General features: G+C 37.5%; 1 protein-coding gene across 1 annotated transcript in view; it reads right to left on the bottom strand.

The window, feature by feature from the left end:
* Nucleotides 1–4,047: 4,047 nt before the first annotated feature.
* The window catches only part of LOC150090864 (proclotting enzyme-like), a 68,786-nt gene continuing 58,294 nt past the window's right edge, over nucleotides 4,048–14,539 (bottom strand). The window contains exon 8 of the mRNA XM_090373282.1: nucleotides 4,048–4,763. Within this exon, the coding sequence (XP_090229408.1) occupies nucleotides 4,596–4,763 (168 nt within the window). The 3' untranslated portion in view covers nucleotides 4,048–4,595. The remainder of the gene's footprint in view (nucleotides 4,764–14,539) is intronic.

Genomic DNA, 14,539 nt, shown 5'->3' with positions numbered 1-14,539 from the left:
CATTTTTTTAGGCTGTGACGCGTTGGAGAATCGCCCCCCTCAGTTCTCCCCCGAGTCACAACACTCCTGCCACTTTGTGCCCGTTGCTTTGCTGCTCTAGTTCGGGGCATGGTAGTTTAAATTAATAAAATCAATAAATTAAATTTCAGTAGTATTTGAATAGAAACTATGAAATAGAAACAGTGAAGCGTATTACTATATAATTATGCGTTAGAGCTGCCTAGCTACCTCAATTAAAAAATTTGAATTCCCTACAAAAACTTTGAATTCCCTATATACAAAAACAATGGCTACAAAAATCGAACAAAATAACGGTTTTACCTATCGTAAGTAAAATCCACAAAAACTCTTTATCTAAATTAAAATAAAAAATAACCAGCGTAACTATATGACTACGTATTAAGTACGATATAAAACAACAATCATGTAAATAAAAGGCAAACACTTATCGTTTTTGCGGAGCCTGTAACTGACAGCTGTAACTTTTAAATAGAGTCAGCGCCCTCTCAAATGGGTATAGAGGAAGTATATTTTCAGAGACATATTGCAATCGAAATTTCAGTAGGCTTGTAATAAATGCTCTGTTGTTGCCCTAAAAATGTAAATAAAATTTCTTGAAGGATTTGCAAGCTTTCATTTCCAATAAGCTCCTCGTATATACTGTTCAATTAGTGCAGCATATTTGAGGAGCCCGCTTCTTGTCCTAATCACCTAATTTTCAGTCAAAATAAAGTTCATATGCTTTCTTTGATAAAGACGTTATAGAATGACCGTCTTTGAGATTTATTTATGTAATCACCGCACATATAACAATATCTATCTGGGGAATTAAGGCACCGACGTGATATCTTAAAGGCATGCTCAACTGCATTTGACACCCCAAACACTATAAAAAGAGGATGAGTTTACTTATACGTAACGACATTAACTCACTCACTTATAATTCTCGTTGATTGACCGGTCTGAGTAGTATGTCCGTCTGACATGAAGGCAGAAAGTGGGGATAGAATAGCTTAGAAACTGCGGAAACTGACCACTGCAGCAAGATCTAGAAAACTCCTTGTGTTAACTCCTCAGTCGGCAGTCCAACAGACAAACAAAACTCTAAGTACTCTATGTGAAAACTAAAATGTGACATTTCTTGCGAACTAAGGGTGTTAGGAAAAAAACGGGATACACTTTTAAATCAGTGTTAAAATATACACGAAGTTCATATTTCTATTGAAAACAATTCAATGTTCCTCAGCGTAATTTTTACTTTGAGTTTAACAAATTTTTCTTTTTAAAATCAAAACGATGGTGATCACTTTCTCGGATTTCAAGGAAAAATCATTCACAAGAAGTCTATTCTACAGGTGAGACAGTGAATAAGGAGTATTATGGACATGTTTTGTATCGTTCTAACCAAATGATCCAAAACTTGTCCATATGATGCTAACAACGATGGGCTTCATTCTGCGCTGATTTTAAAGGAGTCTTTGGAAAAGCGTGACCCATATTCCCCTGGTATATCCCCTGATCTTCTCCGGACTGTTTACCTCCATAATTAAATCCACGCTGAAAGGACGACGATGTAGTGGACATTGAAGAAGGAATTGATGACAGTCAAATCAAATGCATGTACAGTAAAATGTTTCCAACAGCTCTACATGCGACCTCACAAGTGTGTACCTTCTCAAGGCGACTACTTTTAAAAACTTTTTTTTTAATTCTAACATCTGGTTTTCTTTAAACTGACTCAGTCCTAGAACTTAATTGCCAGTCTTGTGTTTATTGACTTTTCAGTTTAGATGGAAGTGTGTTTAAACTAAATGTGATGAAAACGTGGAAGATTTTTTTTCCCAGAAATTGCCAAAAAGGATACAACAGCTTTTTTTTTTTTAATCATCGATTAATGATTGTCGTGTCTAAATTTTATTGTAAAATAGTTTGTCTTGTCGAACAGTGGTTAAAGTACATGTATTGCTTTATATAATCCATCAGGATACTGAGAGAGCAGTTTTTACAGATTTTTTTTTCAGGACTGAATATTGCTTTCTGTACATGTACAGTATTTCATGCATTCTCATATAATTCTTCCTACCAAGTGCTGATCAACTCGGATATTTACCGTAGTCAAATCTTACCAGAAACTTATTCACAGCTTCTTTATGAAATTTTTTGCTAGGGGCACCAAGGACCACTAATGAACTCTCTAGTTTATTACTAGTGCTTGATTTTATTATTAAGAATACTAATTTATTATTGATATACTGCTGTTCTTAGTAAACATAGTATGCTTCAACAAATTACCGGAAGCTGTTAAATAAATATTGTATAGGCAAGTCAAATTAGAGCACTTTTTTTCCCCCATGATCCTGTAATATCGCTTGGCGTTCAGTCATTTTTTTTGTGAAGAGAACATTGATGAAATGCGTTAAGTATAGTTTGTTACTACATGTACAAATCTATTTTAAATAGATTTCTGGATCTAAATTGATTTCATTTTGTTTTATCTGCACAGAATGCATGCACGTTAAAGTCGTTGGATGTTATGGTATTACTATATGCAGTACCCATTATTTCCCTTTTTTTTTGTGATATTCGCATGATATGTATATTCTTGTCACTTTTCCGAAATACAGGGTGTAAGTGTGTGTTGTTGTCTTACAGCACCAGGGGTTTCCCCCATCTCCGCGTTGCTTTCATTGTGGTGAACCAGTTCACTGGGAAATGCCAGAGATTTAAAAGTGTGTGGGAATTGTTCATGTGTTGTGTTCTGTACCGTTGTTCATCTGGTCATTTAGCCGCTGGACCCCTATTGAGGCCCAACGTTGTCCCACTTACGCCCCCGTGGAGGCAGACCAGGAACCCAGTAGCTGTAGATTCACTCTGGCAGGTCCTGCCGCTTAATTTCCTGGGATTTCGGCGGCTAGGACCTTAAAAAAATAATAATAAAATAAAAGAAAAAGAAAAAAAAAATAAATAAAATAAATGTGCCAGAAACCTATTTACATACAAAACCATTTAAATACTATTTAATACTGTATTTGTACTATTTAAGCAACCCTGAAGTTTAGTGCGCCAATTGAGGCAGAACTGGTATTTTTATTTGGTTGTTAGTGGAGTGCAGTCTGAACAATAAATGACTGCAGAATAAATTATACATGTATATCACAGTGACTCCCATTTGGTCACAGGGTCACTAATTGCAATGATGACATTTTTACCATTGCACAAAAGTGAAGGGGGGGGAATATACTAATAGATTATTTTTTCAGAACAAGCCGACACTTGAGGGACACTGGTTCCAAAAACTTCTATTCGAATTTTACTGTTCCGCGAGTTAAAAAATTTGAGAACCAAAGTGCGACTGTAACATGAGTAATTTCAGTGCATATTATACCTTATTGAATCCTTGAATTTTCGATCTACCATTCATATTCACAGCTCTTACCTCATGCTGTGTTTTTGAGATAAATTTTTAAGAAAAAAAATGTGCGAATTCTGGAAGATAAGTGTAGCAATATTTGTTATTTAAATGTGGTTAATCTTCTCAGAAAACGTCAGCATGAATTAAGATGAAAAGGTTTTATTCAGTTTGGTGTGAAGTTTCCTGAGATCATCATAGTCAGCCCTGGACTTTGCTTGGATAATATTATTTGAACCTGTTGATGAGCCACCGATTAATAAGTAAAATATTGTAAAACTAAATGTATTTGAAATGGAACATTTCATTTCGGAAGACTTGAAGCTGTTCTCCTTCGCACACTTCGAAGTCTGAATTAAAGTTAAAAATATAATTGCATGAAGTGGGTGATTATATTAAAGTAATAAAGAAGCAAGTTTTGATTTCGACACTTTTATTATATCACATCTCTAAAAATATTCGTTATGTTGTTTTAATCGATAAAAAGGTGTAAACTGAAACAAATACAAAACACTACATTTTGTTAACTTAAACATTTTAAACAAATGAGAAATAATGAAATCTAAATGTACATGAGTAGTTTAAATTTACGTTTAAATTTTCGAATGAGTTTAGTTCGAAAAACGATATTTTTAAACTTAGTTTAAGAGGTGATGAAAGAGCACCAATGATTTGTCAGCGCATTTTTTTTTTCAGCGAAATTACTTTTCAAAGCAACCCAAGTTCATGACGATTTGGACTGAATATTTCTTAATATTTCACCACACGATTATATATAGCTGTGGTGAAATACACAAGATTATATTAGCTGTATCGATATTTCCAGAACAACTTCTGGCGCTGAAATTTTACAGCACTATAAATAATATGAATATTCATTTAAATGAATAAAGCTGATGATCTATGATACGGTAATAAATATGACACGAAAAATAGTAAATACTTAAAACACTCGGAGATTCTTAACAGAAGTATTAAAATTTAAAAAAAAAATAATAATAAAGCAGTTATTTTGTTGCATGAAATGAACTGTATAAAATAATGCACACCACTGCGCTCGGAGACACACCATTACAGAACTTCTGTAGTTGATATTGTCAGTTTAAATGTAATCTCATCTGTTTCTCATATCACACAAGTTCTTTAAACCAGGCTGACTTCTTACTCAAATACCTTGAAGTAACTCTTAAGACAAGTTTCGGCCGATCCAGTCTAGAAATTCAGTTACCCTAGTGTACACTCCAGGATATCCAGGCTGACCACACTGTCTTCCAAAAGATGTAATTCCCACTTGATAATATCTATTCGTTCCAGTTCCGTTCCAGATTATTACGAGAGGTCCGCCGGAGTCTCCCTGAAATGAAATGAAATGAAATATATCATTAATTTTCTTCATCGAATTAAAAGCTAGAACAGAGTAATGAATCTTAAAGTTAAAGAACGGATATAAAGTGTAGAACACGCATAAAAGTAGTCAGAAATAACTTAGTGTAATTCGAGAGTTAAGAAGTACGCTGTCCTACCCAAATTCATGGGGATACCCCCCCCCCCGATTGCCGAAAAATCTGTAATTGCGAGTGAAATATGTCTTGCAACGGTGATTAATCGTTTGTCCGAATATCTTTCAAACGCGTACGGCGAATAATAAGTGCACAGAAATAGCTAACAGAAATTCAGAGGGAATGATAATTGGATGTCATGCGAAGGAAATTTCTGTATGCTAAGTGGTAAGCCTACAATTGGCACTTGCCAAAGAGATGGTTCTTGAAAGCATGGTTTGAAGAGAGGGGAGGGAGGTATAGTCGGAAATTAGTGGCTTTTCATAGAGCTCCGACTTCAACCCAACCGAATGTCTTTGGGATGATTTGGAATACAGAATTAAGAAAAGTCTTCTCTTCGTAAGAGAAGTTCGTGACTGCTGTGAAGGAGGAGTGGAGCATAATACCACCAGCTTTTAACCAGAAATTAGTAGGAAGTCTTCTAGGGTGCACTGGAAAAGTCATTACGTTCAAAGATGGCCAACACCTGATTTAATTTGTTTGAATGAATGTGTTTTGTTTATAACTACAAGCATCTCACCATTTTGGTGAGATGCTTACTATTTGGTCAGATTATTACTATTTCAGATAACCCAAGAGAGATAAATGCTTTCCTTAAATATAGAAAGCGAAATGTCATTATTCAGAACTTTTAAAAAATTTTGTGAATTTTTAATTAATTTCGTTTTTCGTCTCTAGTTAATGAATTGGCAAGTGTGGTAATTTAGGTTGCATAAAATATGTGGAACGCACAAAACGATATATTACACGTACAAATTATATTCTGTGTTTGATGTAACGTTAGACTTCATTTTTTATAATAGAGCACAGTTTTATTTTATTTAAGCAGCTAAATTTTATTTAGGTGTCTGTTAGCAAGAGGCCAAAAAATATGGTGTAGTGTTTAAGAAGACTCATACGCTAAGATTTTCCGAGTTTTATAAAATCTGGATAAGGTAACATGTATGCTCTGTGTATTGTATGTAGCTGTTGCACATGGAAGAGTGCTGTACAAATTGGAGCGGTGTGGTATGGCAAGGGCAAGTTACTGCAATGGATAAAGGGATGGTTGAATGGGAGACGGCAGAGAGTGGTAATAAATGGACAATGCTCTACGAGGACCAATGTTATTGGCGGAGTCCCCCAGGGTTCAGTGCTGGACGCATTGTTTTGTGTATTTATCAATGATATCGATGAAGGTATATCAGGCTTAATGTCCAAGTTTGCAGATAATACAAAGGTTGGCAGGATTGTTAATGACAGTATGCTATTGCAACAGAATCTAGAAAAGTTGAGTAGATGGGCTGAGAGGTGGCAACTGAAGTTTAACATTGACAAACGTAAAGTACCGCATATGGGAAGCAGTAACCCCAGAGTAACGTATCAACTGTGTAGTACTACACTGACAGTGGTAGAGAGTGAAAAGGACCTGGGGTAATTGTGCAGTCAGATATGAAGTTCTCTGAGCAGTGCAGACGTGTTGCCAGAGCAGGTCATGGAGTTTTGTCAATGATATATAGGAATTTTGCTAGCAGAGACAAGGAGGTGATTATCCCTTTGTATAAGGCAATGATCAGGCCACACTTTGAGTACTGTATACAGGCCTGGAAGCCTCATTTTAGGGAGGATATAGAGTTGCTAGAACGAGTACAGAGAAGGGCAACAAGATTGGTGAGAGGAACAAAGGGGATGCGCTTATGAAGAAAAGCTTTATTTTTTTAAGTTCTGCAAGTTGCAGCATCTGGAGACTAGGCACCTGCAAAGTGATCTGATCGAGGTGTATAAGGCCTTGAATGGCTTGAGCAGGCTCAATGCTAATGGATACTTCCGCTTGCTCAGATTAAGAACCTGAGGGGGCATAGGTTCAAATTGAGGAAAGACAATTGTAGGTAGATAGATGTGCGGAATTTTGCCTTTAGCCAACGGGTAGTTGGTTGTTGGAACAGACTTCCATCTGTTGTTGTGGAAGTTGATAGCTTAAATAAATTTAAGGCTGAACTAGACAAACGTTTGGAACGAATGGATCAGTGAAATGGGAAGGTGTTTTTTTTTTTTTTGGCTGATGCTGTATAAACTTGCTTTCTTGCATCATATATCTGAACTAATGCTAATGTAATTTTTCCGTTTCAAGTGACTGGAAAAGCAATATAATCAGATATTTTCAAATAGTGGAGTATTGGAACAATGTACTGTATAGTGTAGAAAGAAACGTTGAAATAAGAGTTTCAAAGTATAGATGATTGTGTCCAGAAGTAGACTCCACATGTCTTTCCTGATCACTCTTCATTTTATCTTGTCTTTCATACAGCAATTCGACCCGATACATGTTTTTTTTTTTTTATTCGCCCCTCCCCCTATTTGTGTTAGTCTGTTTCAATACCCCAGATTTGTACTGCCATAAATGAAAGTTGCTTCTTAGAGTATATTTTCCATTACTGTTTATCATTTGGTAGAACAAATAAAGATTTTTTGTTTTATTTTATTTTTTTAATATGCACATGTGCGATGATTCAGCCGAACAAGGAACCAGATTGATCGCAACTTTACAGAAATTTGAAATCATTCTTTCGATGGTACAGGTGTTAACAAAAGACATTAATACAATCACTCATTTTAAAAATTTGCTTATGTATAAATTTTATATTAATAACTCATCTAAATAACGATATTTTATTATTTGAACATTAAATCTCATCCGCTTCCCCACAAAAACTCTGAATTTCATATATACTGAATGCTTATTCGTTGTTAGCGTTATAATGGCTAAATGATGTAGGGAAGTGGACTTCTTCTGCATCTCACAAAAAAGGAAGAAAAAAAAAATTTCTACTACTTATGCTTTCCCCGTCACCAAAATAAAGTGGCTCTCCAGTTCCGCTTTAAACTTTGTCAACTCTCCGCCTCAACTGTGGCGAGCAGTTCATTACGTTGTTACAGCCCGCTGCCCGAAAGTAAACTTTGAGACACAGACTCCTGTTCTCCCCCCCCTCCCAAATTTTGTATTTTTCCCCTGGTTCTTTTTTTTTTTCCCTACCAGTAAAAATATAGCTCCCTTGTTCATTTTACTGATTCTCCTTATACGCCAATGTCAGGTCTTTCCCCCCCACAAAGATGTCTAGTTGCCAAGATTTGAGACTTTCTTTCTTCAAATGTGGCCTTCAGACCTAAACACAATATTCTAAATGTCATCTCACCATCGTCTTATATAAACGTACCGGGACATCGTTTTCCCTACTTGCAATGGTACTTCATATCATAGACCGGAACTCGTGTGCCTTTCTAACCACTTTTTTTTCCATCGCATGGAAAATTTCACGTCTGAATCACAATCCATAAATCATTTGCTTACTGAATCACTTTTAACTCGGCTCCCTCTAGCTTAAGTAATTCCTGTTCTCCAGGTGCAAAAATTTTTAAATTTTAATATAAATAAATTTCTGTTTATACCCCGAGACGACTACATACGGTCATGGGAGTTCATAGGATTGGGAGAATACAAGAACAGCGCCGTATTTGTCATTCATGCGGGTTTGAACCACAGTCACCCAAAATTAGTTCAGATCCGCGTTATTCAGCAATATGTTTCCCAATAGTGAAGTAATAAACAAAAAAAATGGATATGGGAGAACAAAAACAGTAGGCATTTGCTGGTGAAATTGGACAGAAGTAATTGATAGATTCGAAAAATGTGTCATTTTTAGTTGTTACAGGTAGCAGTAATCAAAGTGACTACAAGCTATGTCCTACTGTGGTGACCTTTCCTATAAAAAAAAATTTTAAATCGAAAGCAGCTTGCTCTCAGTATCAGTCTTGGAGGGTGACGCTACAGAGTGCAATACTGTACTCCTGACAGTGCCGGATTAAAGCAGCCCTGGGCTAGGAGACCTTGGGAGGCCCAAAATTAATAGCATCTGATCATGAGAAACAAAACCTTGTTCTATTCGTTATCTACTCAATGAAAGTAAAACATTGCAGAAATTTTAGCATTGATAAAAAGATTGTTTATATAATTATAACCTTTAATAAGTTTACAAAAGTATGGAATTAATGAAGACGTTCACACAGAACATTCATAGGGGAATCATAGCTATGTTATAACATTACACTATATACAAAGTCAGAACAGTTTCTTTCGAGCTTTTTTGGATGCAAACATAATTATCAATTATATCATTAAAATCAGTAAGTCGCAGTTTATCATTTTCTATGCAGAGAATGCTTAGATCAGACAACCGATCTTGGGACATTATTGACCGTAGATCATTCTTTATCCTTTTCAGTCTAGAAAATGATCTTTCGCCAGTACAGTTAGTAACCATTAAACACGGGAACAATCTGAATGTTTCCACATTTGGAAAAGCTGTCGGAATTTTCTCGTGGAATATTATTTGATACATATCTTGGTGGCTGAAATTTTCTTTTTCAGGGTGAGCTTGTTTGACGTACAGGTGGAAGTGCAAGAGTTCATCGACTAGACTAACGTCAACATCATTTGGATACTCTTGCATCAACATCTCGACGCCATTGTGAATCTATTCTTTGGTTGCTTGCAGGTTCACCAAAAATGAAAAATTGCCAGCTACATTCCTATACACCGTTGCACTTCTGTCTAGGTTGGCTTTAAGAGCATCCATGATAAGGATAAATGAATTTACCCTAAACTTGTCTCTTGGAGAAAGTCTGTCTAAGGCCTTGGGTGCTGTCCCATCATTGTTTTGTTTTTTTCGTACTCTCTGTCTTCTTTTGACAGTTTTGTACTCTATATCCGGTAGAGTAAATTTTGCTTCCTGTTCAATTTCATCAAAATTAGCCCGAGCGTTTGATACGAACTGCAATAGTGGGCTGTAAATATTTGCACATGTGCTCAATGAAATTTGCGAACTTTGGAATGCCTTGTTAACTTTATGAAACTGATCTAGCCGAGATGTCCAAAGGTGAAGCATGAAAATGAATTCAAATTCTTCCATTTTCTGCAAAAGATTTTCAGCCTGTCGTCTAGTATCTTCTTTTTTCAGTTTCATCACAGCAAATATGACTTGAGGGCTTCAACAATGTTAGCATCATTTTCTCTAATAACTGCAGTAGCTTTGGCGTGAGCCTCCCATCTTGTGTCTGATAAATGTTTAGGAACTTTTGACTCAGGAAGCAAGAAATTTTTTAGCACTGCCGATCTTTTTGTAGAAGCTGAGAAAAAAACAAAGCCCATTTATTGTGCCAAAAAAATTCACTACATCCAGGCACGAATCAACTGTGGTTCAACCAACTAGATTTAGGGAATGTCCAGTGCATGGAATAAACTTTGAAAACTTGTTCCTTTCCAGAATTTTTTGTTGAACGCCGTTATACTTTCCAGCCATATTGACTGCATTGTAATATGATTGTCCTCTACATTTACTGAAATCTATTTTAAGTTCACTGAAGTAGTTCAGTATCAGCTCAGCCATACTTTCACCGGTGTGATCTTTCAGTTCAAAAAAACTCAGAAAGCGTTCAACTGGTAATCCATCACTAGGAGAAACTAGTGATGGATTACTAGTCATTGCCTAGTAAAAAACCTTCTAACAATGATAGTAAGTTAATCAACATAGGAAACATCAGGGGTTGTATCGACTGATAAACTAAAATAACGTGCTTGTTTGATGTCGCTCGGTATTGATTCTGGAACTTTATTAGGCATCAACTGGATAACCTCTTCACATATGGTTTTGTATAAGTATGATGGCTGACCAGAGCCTTTACCTCCATACTGATTTATGTGAGCACAGGAAGGGATCAAATTTGGCAATTAATTCAAGCAATCCAAGAAAGTTACCATTGTTTGGTGAACCAAATGTTTCATCATCTTGTCACCTTCTCCAAAAGTTTCTGTACTTGTAGTGGTAGTTACTGACAACAGTTCTCCTTGAAGTTCTTGGAAGGCTGTGTTCTGTATATAAACTGGTTGTTCTTCAGACTGCTCATTTTAGTCTACTTGATTTTCTTCTGTTTGTAAACACGAATGTTTTGTATCTGAGCGATTATGTAGGACTGTTTCTGCCTGTTGTACAAAGACATATGACGTGATTGGCTTTAAACGCTTGAGTATTTCCTTCTGTTTTTTTTTTTTTTTTTTTTTTTTTGTCGCTTTCGTTTACTAGCACCACTTTCATATCGCTTACTCATTATTATTTTCACAAAAAGTCAAAATTAAATATTACTGTGATTCACAATGATATAAAAGAATCCTCACTTGTTCTCAAAATGCACGCTATAATGATAGACAGTGATCTGAACACTTGTATTGCTTCATAGCTGACTTTATCATTTGATTCTGAGTAGCTTTAAAGCCTCCACGAACTTTACTAAACAGTAAGTACGCACTTGTGTAACTGTTGTACGCACTTGTACAGTAATAGACTCATACGCCATGTGTTTAATTTTACTAAGCAACTGGGCCAGATAGTAAAATCAAGAATTCAAGGGCGAGTGCATTCGGCACTCCCATCATTGTGTTCCTGAATTTTGGATTTGTGCTTACACATTATTTTGGCCTAGGTACGCCCCTGATTTTTATCGTTACAAATGAAATAAAATTAACGGTTAATTTTTTTTTGGCAGGAGGCAGGGGCCCCCCCTCCCCCTAGATTATGAGGCCCTGGACTGCAACCCGCTCAGCCCATATGTAAATCCCGCGCTGACTCCTGACACAATTTAAAAGTATGTGGAGCTCTTTAGGAAACTGTTTGGCACTTACATTTAAATGATCCTGTTATGGCAGGCCTTAAAACTGGGTGCCAAAGGTATTAAAAGAGAAGATCGGGCACTTGATGGTAATAGGCTGTCCTTGCCATCTCATTAATCCATACCGATGAAGTGAAAAAGATTTTAAAGCAAGTGTATACATGTTGACTGTCTTAGGGTAATTTTTAGTTTGATTGGCAAACAGTGTCAACTTCTTACAAGTCTGTTTAAAGAAAAGGTCAGAAGTGGTATGAAAAGCTATACGAGCACTTTTAATAGTTACCAGATTGAAAAGCACAAGCAATCACTGTGAGTGACACTGAGCATGTCCAAATCCAGTTCATTAACCGTAAAAGGTTTTGAAAAAACCATTTAATGAACTCCTCAAGAAAAAGAACTCCCGAATCACAACCGTCTGGTACAGATGTTCCCAAACTACTGAGATTTACGGACCCCTCCAAAAATCAAAACATGTTTGAGGACCCCCTATATATATATATATATGGGGGTCCATAAATATGACATATGACAACGGGAACAACATATCTTCTGCCCGATCTTCTCTTTTAATACCTTTGGCACCCAGTTTTAAGGCCTGCCATAACAGGATCATTTAAATGTAAGTGCCAAACAGTTTCCTAAAGAGCTCCACATACTTTTAAATTGTGTCAGGAGTCAGCGCGGGATTTACATATGGGCTGAGCGGGTTGCAGTCCAGGGCCTCATAATCTAGGGGGAGGGGGGCCCTGCCTCCTGCCAAAAAAAAATTAACCGTTGTAGGCCGCCGTAGCCTAGTGGTCAGGCGCGCGGGTGCATAAGTACACGTGCCTCGAGTGACCGGGGTTCAAGCCGTGACTGCTGAATACGGTGCTGTTTCTTGTATTCTGTCTAACTTGTGAACTCCTCTGACCGTTTGGTCGTCCCGGAGTATAAACAGAAAATTTATTTATTTATTTATATGTCATATGTTGCAGGAACATGTGACAGTGTTCCTGCATGTTGAGCCTCATTTAACCTTCAAAACAGCCTGAATTCGTCTAGGCATGGATTGAACAAGATGCTGAAAACGTTGTGCAGGAACGGAGTACCATGCAGACATGAGTGTGTCACGCAGTTCCTTGAGATTCGACGGAGGTGTATTGTCGTTTGTTTGTTATATGGTTTTTAAGAGCATTAGCAACTAAGGCCATATTTCTCCGAGAATATGCGGTGGTCATTCCCTGACCTTTCCGCATCCTCCGTATTTGGTGGTGACGGGCTCGAACCCCGGTCTAATCAAGAAGCGTGTGTTACATACTGCTGCTCCTTCCCACCTGGCTGCGGAGGTGTAGGCCTGCAACGAACAGCCTTTTCCAGCTCATCCCAAAGATGTTCAATAGGATTGAGATTCGCGGACTGAGCGGGCCACTGCAGCAAAGAAAAGTCATTGTCATGTTCCTGGAACCATTCCATAGTGAATCTGGCCTTGTGCACTGGCGCATTATCCTGCTGGAAGTAACCATCTGCCTGAGGATAAACTGTCAACATGAACGGATGCACTTGGTCAGCAACGATGTTTATGTACGATGTGGCATTCAGACGTGAATCTAGGGTATCAATGGACCAAACGTGTGCCAAGAAAACATTCCCCACACCATAACATTGCCCCCTGCCACCTTGCACAGCAGTCGTCAGACATGACGGGTCCATGGATTCACGTTGTTTTCGCCAAATTCTGAGCCTTCCACCAACATGATGCACAAGGAACGTCGACTCGTCAGACCAAGCAACTGTTTTCCAATCCTCGATAGTCCAGTGCTGGTGTTGTTGTGCCCACAGGAGGCGTGCTCTCTTGCTCTTCATTGATAATAAAGGTACGCGATGTGGCCGTCGGCTGTTGTAGCCCATTCGCGACATAGTGCGGCTAGTGGTCCGTTGCGATATTTTGTTCTACGCACCAAAGTTGTATTCTGACGTGATGTGCGACATTGTGACTCCTCTGTTTGCTTGCAAAATTCTAGCCATCCTCTTCTGACCTCACTCATCAAAAAGCGATTTTCTTCCACAGGAGTGCCGTTGAGAGGATGTTTTCTGTTCGTTGCACCATTCTCGATATACCCTTGAAACTATTGTGCTTGAAAAGTTCAGGAGAACTGCCGTTTCAGAGATGCTTTGTCCAGCACGTCGTGCACCTACTACCATGCCACGTTCGAAGTCCGTTAGATCACTCCTTTTTCCCATTCTTGCTACGGTTTGTACGCTTATCTGATATTAGAAAAGTTGTTCTGCTGCGTTTATATCCACAAATAAATAAATTTTTCTGTTTATACTCCTGCACGACAACCAAGTCAGTAGAGTTTACAATAAATTGTCGATACAAATATTTATCGTATTTAGTTGTCACGGGCTCTTGAACCCTGGTCCACTCAAGGAACGCGTGCTATGCACTCTCGCTCCTGACCACTCGGCTACATCGTTAGTCATGTGACTTGCAACGCGGGACAAACCATTTGTGTGCACAGCAAGAGTGTATCTAATAAAGTGGCAGCACAGTGTGTGTGTGTGTGTGTGTATATATATATACACACACACACACACACACACACATATACGTGTGAGAGCACTGGGTTTTCTGAAAAGAAAATTCAAAGTTGTGTTGAACAACTCAACTTTATTCTTAATATTATACTGATATATAATAGTAACTTTATTTATCACCAATTTGCTATACATAGAACGAATAATTTGAAATATGTATACAATTATATATACTAATCGTATCGAAAAAGGTAATATTCTATAACGAAATTCGTTGTGATTCTATTAGTATATTTTTTCAGAAAATAAACACGTTACTTAATACCTTCTGAACGTTTCGTGGATGATCTGGAAC

This window comes from Mastigoproctus giganteus, chromosome 1 (genome assembly GCF_048544385.1).
Source record: "Mastigoproctus giganteus isolate SK-2022 chromosome 1, ASM4854438v1, whole genome shotgun sequence".
Taxonomy (NCBI): domain Eukaryota; kingdom Metazoa; phylum Arthropoda; class Arachnida; order Uropygi; family Thelyphonidae; genus Mastigoproctus; species Mastigoproctus giganteus.
Note: the sequence above shows the minus strand (reverse complement) of the source record. Positions and strands in the feature narration are given on the sequence as shown.